Raw genomic sequence first — 15,938 nt, forward strand, 5'->3', positions numbered from 1 at the left:
GTGCAGGCACCTGCAGCCGGCTGCTCTGCTTGCTCCTCGCTCCTGCTGGAAGTCGAGCCCTTGCTGGAGAAGAAGGGGTTAAAGTTCCCAAAGCTGTGTCCTCTTCTTTTAATAAGTTCATTTTTTTTCTATTTATTATATTAATCTTTCAAGAAAGAAATTGGGGAAAAAAGCTTGGTTAGGGAATGGGGACAAAATGGACCGTTCTGTGCTGGTTTGGTGGTGTAGTCAGGGGGAACCCAATCATTATGCACGTCAAAAACTCCAAATGCTCCTGTGCTCTGCTGCTGCTCTGCCTGGGGAAAAGTTCCCTGGACATGCATGGGGGCAGTTCCCACAGCCTGTCCCCGCAGTGCAGGTGGAGGTGACCAGAAGCTGAGGAGGAGAAGGTGGTATTTTCTATCTCCTTCCTTTGCACAGCCTCGTATAGTCCAGTTTTCCTGCAGCCTCCCAGTAAAATCCAGTTCTTATTTCTGTCCTGAAGCTAATGATGCAGCAGGCCCATTTCGCAGGTGGCTTTCCTGGGACTCAGGGGCTTCAGCGACTCTCAGAAAGTCCCAGGCTCAGTGATGGAGCTGGACCTAGAAACCCAGGGTGTGACATGCTCAAAGATAAGGGCAGAGGTCTGCAGTGCCCCCCTGTCTTGCTAATAAATGGCAATAAATTCAGAAGCGCTGGGGCTTAACTCATGCACTGTCACTGATGGCGGTGGAAACAAGGAAAGTCCTTATGAAACCCAAGAGGTCCAGCCAGAGCTGCAAGACGTTTAAAAATATCTCTGCATGCCAGAGGAGTCCCTGGATTAGTGGCGCCTAGGGAAACCCAAGCACTTTCTCATGCTGACACCTGGAGGCCACAGCTTGTTCCTTCAGACGTGCCTGCCCCCGTGGACAGCCCTCGGCAAGGGGAGGGGGTATTTCAAAGCAGCCTGAAGGTTTGCCGCTGGAAAACACCAGCGAGAACCATCCCACCCCCCTTGTCAGGACCCCGTGTAATGAATGGTAGTGCTGAGGGTTGCAGGGCTCTGTCTGCTGTCTCATTCTTCCATGTTTTATGCCCCTGCAACATCTCAGCCTTCCACCGATGCTGTAAATCCTTCAGCCGTTGTTCCCGCGGCATAGCACGCTGTCCTGTAAATCTTTCTCCTCCTCTTCCGAGAGCTGCTGGTTCCTGGTTCAGCATTGCAGTGAGTGATACCCCAGGGCAAAGGGGTGCGTGTGCAGCCCACTAAGACACAGCTATTCAGATAGATCAGTGTGGGCTTGTTTTCTCTCCTCCAGGGCAGGACCATTGCAACTTTTTAAAGAGAAGAAAATAAAGGGGGGGAAAAAATCGCTTAAAGTTTCCCCCTCCATTATTCCACTTGGTCATCCGAACAGCTTGGCTGCTGGTTTGCAGTTTGGGCTGATGTGGCCTGTTTCTTAAAATAACAGGGGATTGTTTAAGGGACTTGTTATCCTCTTCGGATACTCACAAACAATTTTGGAAATGGCTGAAATGGGATAGCCATGGATGGCAGGCTGTCGATGCACTGGGGGTTAGAATGCCTGCATTGATTTAAAGCTCATTATCTTGTTACAAAATATCTCGGTGCAATCAAATAGTGCATGGCGGAGATGGCTTTGAATCTGGCCAGAGCCAAATGTCACATGGACTAGCTTGGAAGCTGCCTGCGGGTGAGATGATACCTGTGCTGATGGGCGCTGGGAATCTGTGGGGCTTTCAGTGATGGAGGATGGGAGGAGGAGAGCTGAAGCTGATGCAGAGATTGACAGGGGAAAGCCTGGTGAATGAGCCGTTCCTCCTGGCTTCATGTGAAACCTGGTATGCAGGGTGGTGGCAGGGCACCGACGTCCCTCGGTGATTTCACAATTTCAGTGCTTCGAACCAAGAGACCTTCCTGCAGATTGTGGATTTGTGGTGGCCGCTAAACTGTGCCAAGCCCTGGCTGGCTGTTGCTAATTGCAGTGCCTCAGGCTCTCAGGGGAGAGAGTGTGCATGCCCTGTTCCGTCGAGGACTTTGTTAGCGCTCTGGTACCTCCCCATGTCATAGCACAAGTAGTTGCAGTGGCAAAAGGCCAGTTCTACAACCTGGGAGCATGGAGGCTTTGAGACTCTCTTTAGCATCCTTACAGCGTAGCCTAGAAAAAAGTTGAATCAGCCTACAAAAGATGAGAACTGCTAAGGTGGTGTTTAGTGGTCAACATATCCATGAGTTTTTGTTGTTATGAATTAAATAAATCTGCTCTTCTTCAGGTGAGCAGGAATGGTATGACAATTCTTAACAGTTTGGTTTGAGACAGCCCCAGTGGGAGGACCAAGCCTCTGTCTCCTGGACTGGATTTTCACCTTTTTTCTGCTGACTTTCTGGACTGTGCACCTGGCAGTGCTATGGGAAGGCAGGCTCTGGGGACGGGCCAGCCTAGTGCCCCATGAGCTCGCTTGGACTACCGTGAACCTCCCAAGGACCAGTTCCAAAAATGATCTGGCAGTGTCTCTGCATGTCCTTGGTTGACACACCAGTTTACAGATATATCCACTACTGTCACCATCCACTTGTGTTATTTCTGAGTGGGGGATTTCTTGAGTCACATCCAAAGCTGTTCTGGAATTGCATCTCAAATATGCAGTCGTTTACTGCTTCCATAGCTGGAGAATGGGGAGCTATAAATACTGGCATGTTTGCTTTTTATTTTTGTCTTTTTCATTTGTATTGAATTCATTAATCTCTCTGGGCCTCAGTTTACCTGTATGGGGGAGGCGGATGCTGTTGCAACCCTGCAGGTGAGCATAGAGGTGTTTAAAATAATAATAACAAGAGAAAAAAAAGGTTGTACACGAATGGTTTGAGCTGTAAACAACTTCTTCAGGTATTTGGGGTACTGCCTTGAGTGACAGGCTGGCTATGAAGTGCTTCCAGTCCTCAGGTGCCTTTTGTTAACAATTTTGTTGGACTTGATTAGGTCCTGGTGACTTTTGTGAGGGAGAAGGAAACCCTCAAGGTTTCTACCCCAATCACCTGACTGGAAGTTAGTGCTGGGCTCCTATTATTTGGTGGCCCCTTGGTAGGAGCACTGCTGTACAGTAATGATGGTACCTCCACAGCCTGACCAGATCTTGCTCACCTCCTGTTCTCAGGTACAGACTGAAGAGTGACAGCCACAAAGCTGTTTATTCGATTTGGTTTTGTTTCAATCCTGGTTTGTGCCACCTCAATCCATCATTCCCTGTTCTCCACCACATCCTCTCCACCACCAACAATGTCTGTAGAGCTTGACATGTTCCGATGTCGCTCAGACCTTCCCATTATGTTTTTTCTACCTCAGTTTTTATTTCTTTTAACCCTCGCTCTGGGTGCAATTCAAGCTGCCTCCTCTCTCCCTCAGGCTTTAAGGAGACGGCCTTCCTGTACGCCATTTCCTCGGCGGGGCTGACGCACGCCATGGCTAAGGCATGCAGCGCGGGCCGGATGGAGCGCTGCACCTGTGATGAGGCCCCCGATCTGGAGAACCGCGAGGCCTGGCAGTGGGGTGGCTGCGGCGACAACCTGAAATACAGCAACAAGTTTGTCAAGGAGTTCCTGGGGAGGAAGCCCAACAAGGACCTGCGAGCCAGGGTGGACTTCCACAACAACCTCGTGGGCATGAAGGTGAGCCATGGGTGGGTGCGAGGCCTGCAGAGAGGTGGGGTTGGGGGACTTCTTGGTGGTGGTAGGGTTTGTGAGGGAAATAAGATTGTGAGGGAAATAAGGAAATAAGGTGCTGTTCTGCTTGGAAACGGGATGCAAAATATGTGGAGTCATCCTTTTTTTTTTTTTTTTTTTTTCCCTGAAGTGGTGAAGTCTTATTAGGGACTTATTAGGGACCCTGTTTTGGTCACTGTGCTTCAAGAATTGTACAAAGCCATTGGATAGAGAGCAGAGGGAAAGAAAAAGGACTCTCCAGAAAACACGAGCTGTGTGAAAGACCCCTGGCTTTTGCTCTTTTTTTTTTTCATTTTTTCTTCTCCCACTCTTATCCTGGAGGACTTGGAGGGTTTCCCACTCCTTACTTCATACTCCTCCCCATAAGGCTTTGTGCTCCTGCCTGGGGCCTCCACCAGGAGCGATGTAAAGAACAAATTATCTGCAACTGCTGGCTCATCCCAGCAAGAGATGAGAAAGGAAAGGACTTTCCACCTTCTCCCATCAACTGCTTGGATGTACCTAGCCTAGAGCTGCTCAAACACTAAAATCCCCCAGACTGGCCAGCACAGGTGCCTAGGATCAGTGTTTCATTGCGCCAACCTCGAAGGGGGACATACTGTAAGGCTATAAATAGCCTTCAAGCCTCGTTATTGTCCTTGTGATTGGATGGAGGGTTGGGGCAGGGATGGGGACCTGGGTCTCCAGTTTCCCAGGCAAATGCTGCCGAGCCAGTTGTGCATTCTAGGAATCACCATCCCAGCTCAGTTGTTCCTGTGTGTATGCATAAAATGTCATTCCTCGCGACAGAGCTGGGGCATCAGAGAATGCCACCAGTGAGTGCTGGCCAGCAAAAAAGTTTCCCCCTCTCCCCACCACCAGATGCTCCTCGACAGCACTGAGATCAGGATTAGAAATATCCTGGATTTAGCTGGTGTCTGGCTTTGGCTGACAGCTTTTCTGCCTCTGGATTAAAAGGCTCAGTGCCTCTGAACTCCTGTTGCAGCTCTCTGGCGTGTGAAACAGGCTCTGCAGAGTGATGAAATCTGTTTTAATCCTTGTGGTTGATCGTTCCCGAGGGCCTGTCCTATAGCTCTTTGGAGTTGGCTGTGTAACAAATGGAACAGAAAATGGGGAAGGTGGTCCATGAAGGCTGTTATTTCATGCTGTAGAGAGCTGTGAGATGTCCCTGCTGTACTCCTTTTCCAGAGTTACATAATGCAGTCTTCTCAGAACCCAGATGGCTGTGGCTTTAGGTACCACTGACATGTTCTTGTAAATCCATATACATCTCCCCTCCAGCACTGGTGGGGCTAAAACACTTGCCCAAGAGATTTGACCTAACTCCCAGTGCTTTCCATCCCAGTAGCTGCAGGCAGGATGCCCATATGGCTGAGAGCCAGTCCCATATGGCTGAGACCCAGTCTTGGATTTTGGTTAGGTGGCCTTATTTGTCAGCTCTGCTCTCCACTGTCTGTGTGGCTTTGAGCTAAATGAACTCCAAGGATAAGCTGGAGGGAGCGAATCTCTCCATTCTGTCTGCGCTTTCTTGTCCTGATCCTACTGTGAGTTAGGCCCTGGGGCAATGGGAGATATCACAGAATCATAGAATCATAGAATATCCTGAGTTGGAAGGGACCCTTAAGGATCATCAAGTCCAACTCTTGATACCGCACAGGTCTACCCAAAAGTTCAGACCATGTGACTAAGTGCACAGTCCAATCTCTTCTTAAATTCAGACAGGCTCGGTGCAGTGACCACTTCCCTGGGGAGCCTGTTCCAGTGTGCAACCACCCTCTCTGTGAAGAATCCCCTCCTGATGTCGAGCCTAAATTTCCCCTGCCTCAGCTTAACCCCGTTCCCGCGGGTCCTGTCACTGGTGTTAATGGAGAAAAGGTCTCCTGCCTCCCGACACCCCCTTACGAGGAAGTTGTAGACTGTGATGAGGTCTCCCCTCAGCCTCCTCTTCTCCAGGCTGAACAGGCCCAGTGACCTCAGCCGTTCCTCGTACGTCTTCCCCTCCAGGCCCTTCACCATCTTCGTAGCCCTCCTCTGGACACTCTCCAACAGTTTCATGTCCTTTTTATACTGTGGTGCCCAGAACTGCACACAGTACTCGAGGTGAGGCCGCACCAGCGCAGAGTATATCAGGGACTCTCTTGCATCCTCTGCCTCCACTTTACTTGGCACGGTCAGGCCCTGGTCATTGGCAGTGGTTTCTGAGCGCTAGTGTAATATCTGCAGCTAAACAGCTGAGTAACAGTTGTGACGGTTGTCCAGACACCGAGAGCCCTCATGGCAATCCAAGTCAGAGACCTTTGCTGCAGGTCAGTGATCCGGTGTTCCTATTTTAGTCCACCCACGCTGTGCCTGTTGAGTTGGTATTGCTGTCTGACAGCTTTGCCTTGCCTGTTTGTGGCAGTGGTTGAAATGATTTCTCTGTTTATACTCCTGGAATAATTGTACCTTAGTGTGGTTGAAAGGCAAGCTAAGCAGCCCACCAGATTCACAGCGGCACCGCAAAGCACGGCAGAGAACAAGAGAATTGCATGTTAAGAAGGAAGCTTTTATGAGGATGGTGGTTAATGATCAGGGGAACATATATCTATGTAGTCAGGATTTGTGGATCTAATGTATTGGCACAGTATCATGTCATTAGGTTGATGGTCGGAGATGTTTGAGTCGGAGGTGAGGCTGGTTTGTAACTGCAAGGTCAAAACCTGCAACGCTTGCTTCAGGCTGCAAAATGTTGAAACTGATTTGAAGCCTGAGCCTTCTTGGTGGGGTGGTTGGATTGTCTCTGGCACTGCTTACGCTTGGGTCTATAGTACTATCGGGTTTAATCCGCTTGCTTCCTGCCAGCCCTGTTTTTCACTTATGCTGCTGGTGTAACATTGGTGGGGCATGAGAGTGGTCCAGCACTCAGTACCAGGCTCCCTCACTGAGTTACTGATATCTTCCTTGACAAAGGCAGTGGGTGAAATATGAAATGATTCTATGAAACTTGACATGCATCCTTTACTTTTCTTTCTCCGGTTAGCTGCCCATCAGCTAACTGCTGTCGTACAGACTTACCAACCATTGCATAGCAGGAGATGCTAACCTGGTGGCTGTGAAGATCTAATACTGCTTTGAATTAACCTAGTTTATTTATTTTGATAATAAATCATGTATTTGATGTGAATGAAAAGTCATATAGAACGAGTGCAGATAGCCTTGATTTGTGCCATTTTGGAACAGAACAATTTTGAAACAGTTTGTTAAATGACTAAGTTACTCTCACAGACCTTGGTGCATTAAATATCCCCATGAGCTACAAAAGGATGATTTTGGTGATTTTGAGCAGGAGCTGAGATACAAACTGGGTGCCTTTCCTGAGGTTATGCAGCATGCTGAGGATGGAGCAGGAGAGTGAGGCCACCTCTCCCGAATTCCTGCTCAGCACCCGTTGTTTTTCCTCTAACCAAGCCGCGGATTTTATGTCTATTAGTGAAGCCATACAGGTATGAACCGAAACCTTAGCTGTGCTACACACTATTTTGGACTGTGCTGGGAGTGGACAAGGAGACTTTCTTTTCCAGTACTTTGCTTTGCTGCAGGAGCTTGCTGCTGCGCCTGCCCACGTTGGTGTAGGTACAGCCTATGTATGGATGTGTGTGTTTGCTGGGGAGTGGAGGAATATCTATCAAAGATATAGCACAAGCTTGGTGGTCTCTCACTGATTCTTAGCAACATATAATCCTTCCCGTCTAATTACTCCCAACCATGGCTAAATGTATAAATAGTCCCTTGAGACCCAGCAAAAATAGGACCTGTGCTTAATTGACTGAATTGGCAACAAACTCTTCCCTCCTGGTCGGCACAGCAGTTTCTCCATGGTGTCACGCTAGCAAACAATCCGCGTATTTCTGGGAGGGTGACATTATCCTATCCCACCTAGTTTTAGTGTCTCTTGGTAGAAGTTCTCATTTAATTATTATTTTACTTCTGCTTTTTACAACCTTGATGGGCCGACTATAATTTTGCTGCCACCAATGAAATAATCACAGAGCATGTTGTGCCCGTGATGGCTCACAAAGTTATATGATATGACCTCAATCGCTAATGAAAGGGTGAGCTTGTCTAGCGTGAGGATGAGGTAATTAGACCAGAACTTCTCCAGCCTTCTCTTTATTGAAAAGTAGGAGCTCTGAATAGACCACTTATTAAAAAAGCAATTTCCCTTCCTTTGCCAAATCTGCTCTTGCTCATTCAGCTATTCTTTCAGAGAGGTCTTGGGTGGAGAGGGTGTGTGCTGGGGGGAGCTGTCTATGCGTCAAGGGGATGGGGGGTGGTGGTGGTGAGAGAAGTCAACTGTATTAAAGCTCTGTTGCCAGCAATGAAGTTTCTTGGTTATATTAAATGAAGTACAGGCAGCCTTGCTAAGGCTCTCTTCTTCTTTATATCCTCCCCCTTTTCTCCCCCTTGTACACACAAGTGCAGCCCTCTTTTGTAACCCATTAATGAAAAGTCGGAATATTAGAGCACTCAATTAGTTCCACTGGGCTTGAGTAAGTGATGTTTTAATTAAATTTGCCTGGTTTCTCAGTAAAGTATCATTAAACATGACTTTCCAACTCTCTCTCTGGAGCGTTGCTAAGTTTCTTAATCCCAGGAGTGCTGACCTCTTCCAGAGGTATGTCTGGTCAAGCATGTCTTGCAGATCCAAGGGGCACTATTAAAGGGGGCTGCTATTACCCAAGGAAAAAAGAAAAAAAAAAAGTCATGTTCTCATTCCCTTTTTCCTTTATGCTTCCAGAAGGAGGGACACAAGCAAGCCTTTGCCTTCAGGACCCTGAAGTCAGGGGTTTAGCCACAGGCTGCTTGAGATCCAACAGTGCAAAACTATGGGAAGACAGAAAAGGAGAACAAGAAAATTCCCCCCTAAAAATTTCTCATCAGGCAGTATTCCCCTTTGAAATTGGTTCCCTTCATGAAGGAACCATTCCTTAATTATTTTCACACATCATCATCCCACGCGTTTTGGTCTGCACAGATTATCCACACAGTTTGGAAGGATCCTTGTCACCTTGTTGCTGCAGGGTTCAAGTCCAGACCTACCCCAAGACATGGTATGCCTGCATCCCCGAGACTGTTTGGGATGCTCTGCAGAGGTCTATGGGAGGTGCGTGGACTTTTCCTGCTGCTGGCTTGCTTGTTTTGGAAGTCCATGCAAGGAATGGCTTTGCCCCTTAGGCAGTCCTGGCAGGGATCTCAAGGGCTGAGCATGCCGTCTGCTCTGGAGATGGGTTCTCCTTATCAAGTAGATGTTTGCCCAGCTATCATCTGTCTGAGGAACTTCACAAGGTATCACGTAACGTGTTATCAGAGCACACCACCCTCTTCTTTGCTGTATCTCCATTTTACAGAGGGGAAATTGAGACCCTGAAAGATTAAGTGACTTGCTAAAGGTCACACACCAGCGTAGCAAAGCAGAGACTTGCACCCTGGTCTCCTGTTGCAGAGCTGGTGTTTGCAAGCACTGCCAATCCCATCTCATATGGTTCCCACTAGAAAACATGACACCAGTCAACCTCCAGAGTTTGTCGAACAGGCACCTTTAGTATGAATCTCTGTTTTTTCAACACTCTGAAAAACTGTCTAATAATTGCTCATTTTGATGAGGCAAATCCATATGAACTTACTGATTCAGTTGGTGCGTTAAAAAAAAAAAAAGATGCAAAATGCATCCTTTATGTGGTTTCTTCAGAGGTGCATTTGCAGTGTGAAACCTAGCATCATGCTTTAATTGAGGTACAAATCAAACCTAGCAAATAGCCTCTCTGAGACCAGCTCCTGACTTTGTACGTACAGATCAGTTTGCAGGGCCAGCACTAGTATTAATTGCTCCAGGTTATGACAGGTAGGAATGCACAGGCATGCTGTCTGGATTTTCCCCTCCTTCCTTCAGGCTAAGATTGGCTCAGCCAAAGTCTTTCTAAGGCCTGGAAATCAACACTACGGAGAAAAGTGTTTGCTCTGTCCCATAAGTAGTCTCAGAGTTGTTTTTGCAGAACTTTCTCAGCATGTGAAGCATACTAGGAATACAGAAGGTGAGAAAATTACTTTAATGTTCTCAACTTAAAGTAGGGTTATGATATTCTATGTTTCTTATGTGTTTGTATTTTAAATCGTAGTTTGCTAAAATAAGAGTTGCACAGAAGGTTAGTGGCAAGGGAAAACTTCTGAAAAAACAGTTTGAGATAGGCTTAGTAGAAGAGCTTTTTAGAACAAGATAGAGAAAGGAAGAGAAGAAAACAAAGGAAAAGAAAATTTGTAGCAATCTGTGAAGCTCTTATACTTCAGACACTGGCGATGACCAGTGTTAAGGCAGAAGTCTTTGAGTGGTTTGGGCACTGTGAAGAAATGGCTGTTGTCCAAACCAAATATTAATATTTGAGCTGAGACAATATCTAAGCCTACTTAAGTTGAAGGAGGATCTGTATGCCGAGGATGGAAGCATCTCAAAGCCCTGTCTGAAGCCAGGCTAGGCAAGGGCAGGCTTTTCCTGGATGCACTAAGGCTCATCTGCTCCCTCCTCTCCCCCGAACCATGGCGAATGGTTTGAAGCCTTGGAGCCGCAGACCAGCCATGACGACAGCGGAGCTCAAACTGAGGAATTCCCACGGCTGCGTCCCCGCTTCGGACTGCTGCTGCCCAGACGAGAGTTGTCTGAAAACCACCGCCGGAGCCCCGTGACCCAGCTGGGAATGAATGGGAATCTGTCCTCAGCATTTCAGCTAAAACACTGAGAAATTGTGTGTTGCAGCATGTCTGAGACTGATCATTACAGGGGCACTTAGTCTGAGCTTCGTAGCAAACCATTGTTGTGAGGAAGGATTACATGTTGCATAGCAATGCTCTGCTGTGATCCCTTTTCCCTATGGCTCTTATAAAGCCATTTGGGCGGGTGGTCCTGCAGTGCTATCTAATTTCCTCAGAGCAGCAAGCACCAATAAAGATGGTTCAGTCTTGCTGTATCATAATTGTTTTCCTCATTGTGCTTTTGTCAGTATTTGCTATTCTCACGACAAGATCAATGGGGGGTTTTGTTCCTAAGTCAAACGAACTAATTTGCTTACAGAGCTTTATTTTCCTCCCAAACTGCTGTCCTATTTGTGAGACTGCCAGAGCAGGTGGTTATTCAGAGGAGAGTGGGAGGACATAATTTCAATGTGTGATGCTACCCCTGACCCAGTGGTTGTCTTTGTTCAACTTCTCTTTCATGGTTTTGTACAGCATGTAGCGCACTGAGGATTCAAATGCACTGCTATGTTGGTGCTCCTCTGAGTTACCGTCACTCTGCTGACGTGTGGTAGTTGTAGTGTTTAAGACATGAGGGAGCATGAAGTATTTTACAATTTAGATTTAAGTTAATACAAGCATGTGGCAAGATAGAGGCACACGTGGCCACTTAGCATGGTGTGCATGAAATATGGTTATTAAGTGATGGTGTGAGCGTGCAAGAGAGGCTCAAGTCTATGTAGGATGGAGCCAGATCAGGCTCTGAGCTGTGTGATGTGTCTCAAACAGGACAGAGGAGCTACCAGTGGCTCTTGAAATAGCTGGTGTTAAAGTTTTTTTCTGCCTCATGCATCCTAGACTTTTTTGTTAGCAAAAGCTAAGTTATTCTGGCCTGGAAGTCCCTCCAGGTCTAAAAGCGTGATGTAGGCATCTTCCCATTTATCCCAGGGCTTGGCCAGAAAAGGCTTCTCCAAGCAATGTGCTGGCATTTCATTGGAATAAGCCTGAGTATTCTGTAAGGATGAGATGGATTTAAATGTCTCTGACAGGACCATTCAACAAGAGGAGGAAAGTCTTTGTGGAAGCTGAGGAATGAGACAGGAAACAGAGGCTTTGCCAAGATTCATGTTGGCTGGTGGGTGGTGAGGGGGCCCGTAGGCAGCAGTGCTCCATCACACGTTGTCTTGAGTAGCTGCATCGTGACTGACAGCGGCAGGGGAGGCTGTCTGGGGAAGAAATTTTTCTAGGATTTTCACCATCGCTGCCTCATAACATTCTTGAGCCCTTCCCTGCCCTTCAAGGAGGTTTATGGGGCGGTTGGGATGCACTGCACTTGCACAGTGGCCATATGAAAATCCACGTGCTGGATTTCATGAACTGGTCCATTCTTAAGAATGGAAACTTTTTGTGCTTTTGTTCACCAGTGCACGACACCTAAGATCTTTCAGCCACTGGTCAACAAGGAGCTAGAAGTGGGTCAGGAAAAACAAAATGAAAAGCAACAATAACAAAACCACAACAGCAGATTGGGATTCATTAGGGTCTTTGTTCTTCACTATTTAAGTCCAGGTAAAGAGAATGGGAATTGTTGTCTTAGGGTACCTGTACAATTTGGGATGCCCTGGCAGTTAGGACACAGCATGTATGAGAGACCTTTATGCTTCTGGAGAGGCATCTGGTGGCAAAGTGCAATGTTTCAGTTTTACAGGGCCTAAAGTAACTTTAGATGCTAATTTTTAGACACCTGAATTGCACCCAGAGGGTGGGATTGTGCTCACAGGTTCACCTATATAAATTTAGGCATCTCCATGCGAGCGGAGTCCCTAAGCTCCTGTTAGCAAGTGGAGATGTGGCCAGCACAGTCGGGAGAAACTGGCAAGCTGTTCAGCCGAGCTTGTGCAGGTGTCTGCAGTGCTGCAGGATCCCCTGCCTGCCTTGGCTCCAGCCGGTCAGATGGGAGTTTAGAGGTGTTTCTTGAATGTAGGCATTTAAAGTCATATGTCTGCCTCGGTGAGGTCAGCCCTGGCTGGATGGTGTGCTTCAGGTGCCTAAACCTACGTGTCTGTTCCTACTTGAAGGTCTCCCGCCATCTGCTAGCTGCCAATCCATCAGGATGTGGATTTCCAACACGTATTGTGCCGCATGTACCAGCCCCGTGTGGGTGCTTTGGATACACTGCACCTGCAGCATCAGCCCTCCCCCTGGGCTCTGGAGAGGTGGCTCCTGACAAGAACAACCCCCCACTGAAGTTTCCTTTCTGCATTTCATGACTGTGCCTTGTTCAACCAGCTCTAAATCCAGCCAAGGCTGTGCACAGGAGTGTGCGTACCAGCCGAGACAACTTCTGCTGGTTGCTTGCTTTCCCATCCTGCACAATGGTGGTCGTCTCCTTTTCCAGGTGGAGCAGATGCAAGTGGGTGTTGGGGGAGGTGGAAGGGTTGAGAAAAGCCTGAATGGATGAATGACTGCAGTGTGTAGCCCTTCTGCAAGTATCTCAGCAATTTTGCCCAGTTTGCTGATGGTCTGGGCGTGAAATCAGGTATGGGAGCTTTGTTTCACATGAGCTCAGTTCTCACTTCTAGACAACCAGTGAAATGTGACTTTATACGAGGGAGAGCATGGGCGAGTTGTGTTTTTTTTTTCTTTTTTTTTTTTCTCGGTGTTGAAATGTGTTCTGTACGCTCTTGTCTAACATTGTGGGATTTCTTGCAGAGTTGGCTAGACACTTTGGCACGCAAAGCGTGACAGCCCCTAACCAAGCCGGCCCAGCTGAGTACTATAAGCAGTAACACATCTCTCTCTGTAACCCGTCACTTGTTTGAATGCTACTGTGTATTATTGGATTGCATTTGAAAAGGTCTTGGCTGTCACAGGAATGAAGTGTGACCATTGGCCAGGCTTTGCTGAAGGCCATATTATGCATAGTGTCTTTCTAAAAATGTCTCTGTAATATCAGGATTGGGCCAGACCCCAATTCTGAGTCCATGACCTATTGCACATTTGTACATGGTGCTCAGCAGGACTCATGTAGCCAAATAATTAAGAACCGGATGGTCAGGAAATGGATTGGAGCCAGTCCTCTGCTGTCATGAGGCCATAATGTAGGCAGATGCCATAATGGGCAGAAGGGGGAGATTTTTTTTCTTTTTTAGGTACCGTAGATGCCCAAAGGAAGGGCACTTCTCAGCAGTACCTTGTCAGGAGGCAGCTCTATAAAACACGCTCTGTTCTAACTTGCTATTTTAAGGGGTGGTTATACCTCACCCATTTAAAGTCAAAATGTAAACTATTTTAGGGGGAGGGAGAACTAGAGCTATAAATATCTGTTTATAATCTGTGGGCAAAATGCAGGTTATCTGTGACTGACCAAACAACGTGTCTGCTCTCATGTTGCCCACGGAGGAGTCCCAGTAGTAAATCCCTCTGGAGAAGGTGGGGGAGAACATTCACAGATTCACAGATTCACAGATTTCTCTAGGTTGGAAGAGACCTCAAGATCATCGAGTCCAACCTCCGACCTAACACTAAGTACTCCACTAAACCATATCCCTAAGCTCTACATCTAAACGTCTTTTAAAGACCTCCAGGGATGGTGACTCCACCACCTCCCTGGGCAGCCCGTTCCAATGCTTAATAACCCTTTCGGTAAAGAAGTACTTCCTAACATCCAACCTAAAACTCCCCTGTCGCAACTTTAGCCCATTCCCCCTCGTCCTGTCACCAGGCACGTGGGAGAATAGACCAACCCCCACCTCTCTACAGCCTCCTTTCAGGTAACTGTAGAGAGCGATGAGGTCTCCCCTGAGCCTCCTCTTCTCCAGGCTGAACAAGCCCAGCTCCCTCAGCCGCTCCTCGTAAGACTTGTTCTCCAGACCCCTCACCAGCTTGGTCGCCCTTCTCTGGACTCGCTCGAGCACGTCCATGTCCTTCCTGTAGCGAGGGGCCCAAAACTGAACACAGTACTCGAGGTGCGGCCTCACCAGAGCCGAGTACAGGGGCACAATCACTTCCCTCGACCTGCTGGCCACACTGCTTCTTATACAGGCCAGGATGCCGTTGGCCTTCTTGGCCACCTGAGCACACTGCTGGCTCATATTCAGCCGACTATCCACCAATACTCCCAGGTCCTTCTCGGCCAGGCAGCTTTCCAGCCACTCATCTCCCAGCCTGTAGCTCTGCTTGGGGTTGTTGCAGCCCAGGTGCAGGACCCGGCACTTGGCCTTGTTGAACTTCATGCAGTTGACCCCAGCCCATCGCTCCAGCCTATCCAGATCCTCCTGCAGAGCCTTCCTGCCCTCGAGCAGATCGACACACGCACTTAGCTTGGTGTCATCTGCAAACTTACTGAGGGTGCACTGGACGCCCTCATCCAGATCATCAATAAAGATATTAAAGAGGACCGGCCCCAGTACCGAGCCCTGGGGGACTCCACTAGTGACCGGCCTCCAACCAGATTTGACTCCATTCACCACAACTCTCTGGGCCCGGCCATCCAGCCAGTTTCTAACCCAGCGAAGCGTACGCCAGTCCAAGCCCCGAGCAGCCAGTTTCTCGAGGAGAATGTTGTGGGGAACGGTGTCAAAAGCCTTACTGAGGTCAAGGTAGACCACGTCCACAGCCTTTCCCTCATCCACCAAGCGCGTCACTTGGTCATAGAAGGAGATCAGGTTCGTCAAGCAGGACCTGCCTTTCATAAACCCATGCTGACTGGGCCTGATCGCCTGCTTGCCCTGCAAGTGCCGCGTGATGACCCTCAAGATAATCTGCTCCATGAGCTTCCCCGGCACTGAGGTCAAACTGACAGGCCTATAGTTCCCCGGGTCTGCCCTGCGGCCCTTCTTATAGATAGGCGTCACATTCAGATGCCATTAAAAGGAAGATGGATATGCTTTTGTGCCAAAGAACATCTTTATTGCTACCTCTCTTGAAAAGGATGGAGTCCTTTGTTAGCAGCATTCAGCTTATGGGCTTGGGGTTCCTTACAGCACCTAGGGAGCTGGTACCAGCTCTTGCCCTTGTGAGTTATCCCCATGCAAGATCTAGGCGTCTTCCCATATGGAGGCTGACTTGCTTATGCTTTGGGAATGTCACACACGGGTACTTTCTGATATCTTGAAGAAATTACTTTCCTCCTTTAGGGATCTGTGAGATGAGCCTTATTCCTAGCAACAGCACCCACTGCAAGTATTTGAACATTGACATAATAAAATATAAAACTAGATTAAGAAAGGATGTGAATCAAACCTTGCCCTTGGTATTTGTAGTCAAGAGGTGCTGTACTGGGTCTGGCTACCTGGACTTGCTGAACCTTTCACCCAGGTGTCTGTTTTCCATTCCTTCACATCTTAAATTTTTGGGGAAAGAGAAGGCACAGAGGAGACTGACACAGCCTTGGCTTTTACTCTGTAAGAAAACGTACATTGTTAAGTGCGTGTTTGGTCAGTAAGCAATGGCACTCTTTCTAAGATATGTG

General features: G+C 48.0%; 1 protein-coding gene across 1 annotated transcript in view; it reads left to right on the forward strand.

Annotated features, from left to right (window-relative positions):
* The window catches only part of WNT9A (Wnt family member 9A), a 58,497-nt gene that overhangs the window by 34,889 nt on the left and 7,670 nt on the right, over positions 1-15,938 (forward strand). Inside the window, exon 3 of the mRNA XM_083822074.1 lies at positions 3,387-3,649. Within this exon, the coding sequence (XP_083678200.1) occupies positions 3,387-3,649 (263 nt within the window). The remainder of the gene's footprint in view (positions 1-3,386; positions 3,650-15,938) is intronic.

The sequence above is a fragment of the Anser anser genome, assembly GCF_964211835.1.
Source record: "Anser anser genome assembly, chromosome: 2".
In the NCBI taxonomy this organism is placed as follows: Eukaryota; Metazoa; Chordata; class Aves; order Anseriformes; family Anatidae; genus Anser; species Anser anser.